Source organism: Otolemur garnettii, unplaced genomic scaffold (genome assembly GCF_000181295.1).
Source record: "Otolemur garnettii isolate 467f Iridium unplaced genomic scaffold, OtoGar3 scaffold00198, whole genome shotgun sequence".
Lineage (NCBI taxonomy): Eukaryota > Metazoa > Chordata > Mammalia > Primates > Galagidae > Otolemur > Otolemur garnettii.
The window spans coordinates 1,495,209-1,503,106 of NW_003852593.1; the positions used below are offsets into that span (position 1 = coordinate 1,495,209).

General features: G+C 46.4%; 1 protein-coding gene across 1 annotated transcript in view; it reads left to right on the forward strand.

The window, feature by feature from the left end:
* The window catches only part of RNF4 (ring finger protein 4), a 27,426-nt gene that overhangs the window by 11,513 nt on the left and 8,015 nt on the right, over positions 1–7,898 (forward strand). The window contains exons 2-4 of the mRNA XM_003801129.3: positions 1,509–1,673; positions 2,208–2,322; positions 5,494–5,573. Coding sequence (XP_003801177.1) covers positions 1,665–1,673; positions 2,208–2,322; positions 5,494–5,573 — 204 coding nt within the window. The 5' untranslated portion in view covers positions 1,509–1,664. The remainder of the gene's footprint in view (positions 1–1,508; positions 1,674–2,207; positions 2,323–5,493; positions 5,574–7,898) is intronic.

Here is a 7,898-nt window from a genome sequence, read left to right on the forward strand (position 1 = left end):
GCCTTAGCCGGTTGAGCTATAGGCGCCGAGCCACCCCACGTTTCTTGATCCCAAGTTTTCTAGCTGCTGATGGACCTTTCTTCCTGGGTATCTCATACCAGCTTTACTGAAACTGCTCTCATCACCACTTCCTTTTCTTTCCTTCATTTGGATTTTTGGCATCATCTTATGGTGACTAGCTAGGTACTTTGGTGTGAGTTGTTTCTTTCACCCTGGAAACTTTAGGAATCCTTGGATTCTGGCCTTCCCAACCTTTCCCAGTCAGGAATGGCTGCTGCTCCATACCAGCTCTTTGCTTAGCGACAGGAGCACCATCAGCCACCCGCTGTTATCCCCAAGGTGTTTGTCTCTTCATTAAATATGAGCATCTGCTTTGGGCTGGGCTAGGTAATTGTAAGTAGTTCTGCCATTGGGGTGCTTTGCTTCAGGTGAGTGAGAGCACACTGGATGACTGCAGGGTTTGTTTTGACAAACCAAACAGGCCAGGGTTGCTAGAGGACGGTGGCAGCAAGGGTTCCTTTCTGGACCTACTACATTTGAGAAATCTGGAAAACATCTCATTGTTCCTTCTTGTTTACAGAGTTAATACATCTGATTCTAGCATTAACACAGTATTTAGTAAGTGTGGGTTCTGGTGTCATACTGCCCTGATTTTAAATCCAAGTTACTTAATTCTTGGTCATCCTTAGCTGCCGTGTATGCAGAATGGTTCCTGCCTCCGTACAGGGTGATGGGAGGAGTGTGTGTGCTTTTAGAAAGTACAGTGCTTTGTGTGTGGGAGTGACCTGTAAGTTTTAGCTATTACTGGTCCTGTTACTCTGATGACCTGTGCCACCTGCATGATCCAGAACCTGTCCCACGACTCTGGCATCTCTATTCACACACTGGGGATGATCTGCTAGAAATGTTTCCTACTCACCTCTATATCCTGCCTTCCCACTTTCCATGTCCTCTCACTCCTGAGCTTTACTATTCCCAAAAGAGGAAAACCATATTTGAAATGAATTGCTGTGGCTAGGCTTGGTGGCTTGTGCCTGTAATCTTAGCACTCTGGAGGCCAAGGTGGGTGAGTCCACAGACATTGGGCCTTTACAGTGTGCCTGCATTGTTCCAAGGGCTCTCTTTCTGTTAGCTCTTGGAATCTTCACACACTTGTTGAGGTAGGTGCTGTCCTGTTTTATAGATAAGGAAATGGCACAGACTAAAGTAGTCACAAGTTGGATGGAGTCTGGGGGATTTCAGTCCCAACTGTCTGGCTGCAGAGATGTGCTGTCTTGGTAATGCCAGCTTGCCTTCACACACCATGTTTAGGAGTTAGGGCACAGTGAGGAACCTGGGAAAGTTGCCATGGGAAACTGCTTTAGAAAGGTGGGGTAGGATGATGCCTGTGGCTCAGTAAGTAGGGCTCTGGCCCCATATACTGCAGGTGGGGGGGTCAAACCCGGCCTGAACTTTGTTATCAGCAATGCAGAGGCAGCCTTTATCAAGTCAATATCTTTGTTTTTTAGGACTTGAAGATACTAAAATCTGTCTGGCTTCAAATTCTTTTCCAAGCCAGAGGAGAAGTAACTGATGGGGATGAGAGGTTGAGAACGTTTGACTCCCCTGCAACCTTTGGTACAGATTACTGCTGCTGCTTCTGTAGGTCGGCACCAAAGAGCACAATGAGTACAGTAAGTTTTATCAGCTCTTGAATTTTATTTTATTTTTGAAGTTGAACAACTGCCTTATTCCTATAGCACATTAAACAGAGTACCACATGGGTGCTTCTGAGTTACCCTAGTTCTTGAAGGAGTGTGTTTAGGGGCCTTCTGGTATGTAAACCAACTTGCTTATCTTAAGCAAGGTGTTAGGGGTGGTGCCTAAAGATGGAAGGCTGTCTGTCCAGCTAGAGCATCAACCACCTATCCAAATCCTGACTTTTGAGGCTTCTGTAGAGAGGTTTATCACATAGTTTTGCCATAACTGATATTTAATATAATAGCAGTTTTACTTCATTGAATTTCTATGTTTGGGGTGATTTCTCTCTGTGTAAGCATTCAGTGTTACAGATTCTCAAGTTTTGAAAGGACCCCAGCTTCAAATTTACTTGCTGGCTTCTTAATCTTAGAGGTGAACTATTTTCATGTTGGCCTTTTGTTCTTCATGAAACTCTGTCAATCTGGAGCTCCTGTGACCATTTCTTTTCCAAATGTTAATACCTTCAGAGAAAGCGTCGTGGTGGAACAGTAAATTCTAGACAAGCCCAGAAACGGACTCGGGAAGCAACTTCTACTCCTGAAATTTCTTTGGAAACAGAACCCATAGAACTCGTGGAAACTGGTAAGGTTGGAGGGATACCTATGACTGCTGGGTATTGAGGTGGAAAATCTGTGATGTGGGGAGTGTGCAAATTGGAGATAGAGCCTGCATGGCCACCTGCCAGCTGTGGAGCCTGTGTAAGTCTGAATCTCTGTTCCCTTTTCAGCAGAGGATTCTAGGACTTGCAGCCTAGAGTTGTCGTAGACCGAAGTGAGTCCAAACTGAAACACTTAGAGGAGGCTTGGCTGCTATCACCACGTAGGGCTCACTGTAAGAAATGCTCTGTCTTCAGAAGACCTGTATAGTCCAATTCACCATTCACAGCCAAGTGCTAAATTGAGCAGCACTGCCCCCCTGGAACCCTAAGACCTCTGCAGGTTTTAAAACAGTAGCTCAGCTGGGCTGACCATTCAGCCCTTTGGTAAAGTTCAGCAAGGAAGACAAGACTGCACTGGCTCACCTTTTGTGTTTGAAATTGCTTTGGTTAACCTTGAAAGGTATAAAGACAGAAAATCTGCCAAGAAGGCAAACTTGTCAACAGAGCTCCCAGTGGTGGAGCTTGGTATAGGCAGAGGCCAGATAGGGTTTTTTCCTTTTGCCTGCTCCGGGAAGTGTCAAATGGCCTGAAGCAAAGTCTCTTTGCTTTTTGTAGATGAAAATTGTTTTTATAACTATGATGCCTGAAAAACTGAAATTTTAAAGAGAAGCAAATTAGTATGAGATAAATTTCATTGGCCACCCAGAATAAGAGAGTTCTCTGTGGTTTCTGAATTTCACTTCTAACAATGAAGTCCTAAAAGCCTTAACTTAACTTACCTAGAGGCTAGGACCTTGGCCCTCCATGCCCAAAGTTGGTGCTGTCCTCAGCTGTGACACAGCCCTTGTATGGAGGACTCAGAATCACAGGTCCAGGAAGGATCCAGTCGCTTCCCAGTATGGCGCTTATTATCCTATAGGCAGTCTTAGCCCATGGCAAGGCTGTTTGTTCATACTCCCCTTTGGAGCACTGGTTTTATAAGAGCCAAGAGCAGAGGTTCTTGAACTATGGCCTGTGGGCCACATGTGGCCTACCTAGGACATTTATCCAGCCTGCCGGGTATTTTTGCTGCTGCTGTCTGTCCTGCTTAGCAGCTGACTCATCCCAGGGCCCGCAGTCTGGCCTACCAACAGTCTGAGGGACAGTGAACTGGCCCCCTGTTTAAAAAGTTTGAGGACCCCTGGCCAAGAGTGTTCACCAGAAAGAGAATGGTTTGATGAATTATTATATTTCAGTGTTTGGATTACTAGGCAGTCCTTTTTAATAAAGAATGTGATAAGTTTGTGTAAATTATATTGGATATCTAGAATCTATTGTAGTTTTTATTCCTGTGATACTTTTTATTATTTTATTTTTTCAGCCAGTGTCTCACTCTGTTGCCCTGGATAGAGTGCCATGGCATCATAGCTCATAGCAACCTCATGTGATCCTCATAGCTCAAGTGATCCTCCTGCCTTGGCCTCGTTAGTAGCAAGGACTATAGGCACCCACCACAAAGTCCGGCTCGTTTTCCTATTTTTAGCGCAGAATGGGGTCTCCCTCTTGCTTAGGCTACTCTCAAACCTCTGAACTCAGGCAGTCCACCCACTCCAGCTTTCCAGAATGCTGGGATTACAAGTGTGAGCCACCGCACCAGGCCTCTGAAACTTTAAATGCAAGAAAATGAGACAAGTTAAAATATGTTAAATGCATTATGAGTCATTTTCTTTGGTATTAGACCAATACTGCTTCTAAAAATCTGAATCTCGGTACTGTGTGCAGTACTTTTTAATATTAATAGTAATCAGAGGCTCAGTGCCTGTGGCTCAGGTGGCTAAGGCGCCAGCCACATACACCTAAGGTGGCGGGTTCGAGTCCCCAGCCCGGGCCTGCCAAGCAACAATGATGGCTGCAACCAAAAAATGGCCAGGCGTTGTGGTGGGCGCCTGTAGTCCCGGCTACTTGGGAGGCTGAGGCAGGAGACTCGCTTGAGCCCAGGAGTCGGAGGTTGCTATGAGCTGTGATGCCATGGCACTCTACCCAGGGGGATAGCTTGAGGCTCCGTCTCAAAAAAAAAAAAATAGTAATCAGAAGCAGAAATGGTTATAAATCTTCTCTCTTTTTTTTTTTTTTTTTGAGACAGTCTCACTTTGTTACTCTCAGTAGAGTGCAGTGGTGTCACAGCCCACAGTAACCTCAAACTCCTGGGCTTAAGTGATTGTCTTGCCTCTGCCTCCCAAGTAGCTGGGACTACAGGCACCTGCCACAGTGCCCAGCTATTTTTAGAGATGGGATTTTACTCTTGCTCAGGGTGGTTTCAAACCCATGAGCTCAGGTGATCCCCCCCACCTTGGCACTCCCAGAGTGCTAGGATTATAGCATGAGCCACTGCGCCCAGGTCTTTTTTTAGTTTTTTAGGTGGATAATGTACTATGGCTCTTGCTTATAACTGCCATTAGCTGCCTGGTCCATGTCGTCTCCTTCATCCTGTGCTCAAGTGGATGTCCCAGTATATCTTAGGGCTCAAAAGGCAAGCTTCACAATAGGCTCAACCCACATAGCTTATAGGGGGCTAATAAACATTACTGATCTCCATCCAAATTGGGGGGGGGGGCACTTGAGAGGGAAATGGAGATTAAAAGCCCTGCCTAGATTAGCTGATGACATTACTAAACTAAGCATGACTTTAGGCTAAGTGAAGGTAGTTCCCCTGCTGGGGTGAGCAAAGGTTTCTGGCTGGTTCATCCCAAAGAGAAAGGCCCTTAGCTGAGCTTGTCTTGTGCCTTCTCCCAGATATCCTGTCAGGTGAGTCACTGCCTCACCCTTGTGAAAAAGCAGGTGAGCACAGAGTCATAGCCTTGTGGGAGTGGGGCACCATGGGATAGAGGTATGCATGGACATGCACAACCACGCTGGTAGTATATTCATAAGATGTACTACCTCACTTGTTGAAAAATGTACCCTCATTTGTTGAAAAATTCTGCAAGGCCTTTATTAGTTATTACTATTGAAAAAGGGATTGGTCTTGACACTGTTCTCATAGTGTGCTTCAGGAGTTTTTTAGTTAGGTAGAAATCTGTACTACATTTGTAATCAGATCAGTGAAGCTTCTAGATGGATATACCTGTGCACCCTTACTTTGCTTCTAATGCTTATTGAAATACTTTCTTTTGAAGCTGGAGATGAAATTGTGGACCTTACCTGTGAATCGCTAGAGCCTGTGGTTGTTGACCTGACTCACAATGACTCTGTTGTGGTAAGTGTTTTGAGTGTGAGAATCAGCCATTTTCTGGGTATGACTGAAAACCTTGGCCACAGATTACAGGTCAAGGTTATAGCTTATGCTAAGGAAGTTCAGTCATTGAGTGGCTATAGACCAAAATGGAAAATGTTTTGGAAAAATCATTTATTGTGACTTTGTTTCCTATGGAGTAGGTCTGAGTAAAAGTGGCTTGGAAACAATCTCAAGGTTCTGACGTGTCTTCTGTCCCTGATTCCACAATTTACACCACCTGTGTGACCTTGGGCATGTTCCTTAGCCTCACTTCATCCATAATATGGGGGTAAGCCACCCATGTCTGTGGGATAGTGTAAGAATTAACACAGTCAAGGTGAGTTTATGTCCTCCTGGCTGAAGAGAAAGGGGATGTTTGCTTAGCATTGCCAGTGAGAAATTTTTTTTTTTCCAGTTTTTGTGCTGGGGTCAGGTTTGAACCCACTAACTCCGGTATATGGGGCCAGTGCGCTACTCCTTTGAGCAACAGGCCCTGCCCCTGTGAGAAATCTTATAACTCCAAGAGCAACTGCTGGTTAACATTGCCTTGGGGGGAGGGGGCGGTGCAGCTACCCTGCATGACCATCGGATACCTTGGCTGTGTTCTAATGTCAGAGAGCCTAGGAGGTTACTTGTGTCCCCTTGCCATGGCATGAGTTTTGGCCTCTGGCAGGGTGCAGTTGAGCCCCATGCATAGCCTATGAGGAATGGGGTCTGGTCAGGATGTGTAGAGAAGTTTGTTCTGAGAAACCTGTTCCATGGTGCCTACAGGGTGCCCACTTGGTCACTCTAAAGAATGCCACTTAAGCATTTTCTGATAGTGTGCCAAGACTATGACTTGGGGAGTGGAGGTGGTAATCCACCAGACAGTGGTGGGCAGGACAGGGGTGCAGTAAGGTGGGAGTTGGTTGCTTTTCACTGAGTTCCCCTTGGCCCTGGGCTCATTGGAATGGATTTATCTGGCCTGGCTGAGGTGAGTGTGTCAGAATGGAGACAAGTTGTAGGCACTGCTCCCTGACTGCTTAGGACGTCAGCGTAAAGTTGTACTGAGAAGTGTCAAGACTTTAGAAAGAAGAAATGGGTAACTGTCTTGACAGATTTGGACTCTGGTCTTGGTTTGAAACGACTGGTTGCCCTGTCATGTCCGCCACCTGCTTGCCCTCCCCCCCCCCAGCCATACTGCCTCTAGCACTGACAGGATCATAGATGTAAGCTTAGGGTTATGTTGGCACCAGTTGGGAGCTAGCAGTATTCCTGGAGATTGTTTAGAACTTTTTGAGACATAAGCAGGAATGGGTTTAATTGTGAGCGGTCTCAACTTAAGTCTCAGTCGTGTGTTTTCTGAGGTACATGTAAACTCTTAATTTGCTGACAAGTCCCTGTGGACTCCCTGGAGTTCTAGAAAGCCTAATTTGGCATATTGGCTGACGCCTGCAACCTACTTGCTGATGAATGCTAGAAATGGTGCCTACAAAGTCCTTTTTTTTTTTGAGACATTCTCACTGTTTCACCCTTGGTGTCACACCATACCCTGTGGTGTCACAGCTCATAGCAACCACAAACTCTTGGGCCTAAGGGATTCTCTTGCCTCAGGCTCCCAAGAAGCTGAAACTATAGGTGCCAGCCATAATGCCTGGCTATTTTTTGTTGTTGTTGTCTTTGTTTAGCTGACCCGGGCCTGTTTCAAACCTGCCAACCCCCGTGTATGTGGCTAGTGCCCTAACCATTGAGCTACGGGCAGCAAGTGTTGGTGCCACTGTGGCACCCTGTTACCTTTGTTCGTGCCCACTGTGGCACCCCATCACCCCATGAAAGAAAGAAATAGCCAGGGCACTGATTAGAAGTACAGATGCTTGCAAGAGGTGGACTTCCGATAAGTGCAGGGAAGCCCCGAGTAACCTCTGCCGTGGCCTTTTATTGAAGCATTATACAACAGGTGTGGGGGGCCCATGTACTAGGATCACGTGCTTACTGGGCACTACATGCTTTTTCCCCATAGGCTCGACTCCCACCCTGTTGCACCACAAATGTCCAAGGTTCAAAACCTGCTTGCTAAGGAGCAGGGATCTTACTTCATTAATGCCATTAACTCATGCAGTTGCTTGAGGCTTATCTCTAGGCTGCAAAACATCTCCATGCCAGCTGGGAGATTGTCCCCCTCCCAGTATCTTCTTCAAGAACCCTAGACTGGCTCGGTGCCTGTAGCTCAAGCGGCTAAGGCGCCGGCCACGTACACCTAAGGTGGTGGGTTCGAATCCCCAGCCTGGGCCCACCAAACAACGATGGCCGCAACCAAAAAATGGCCAG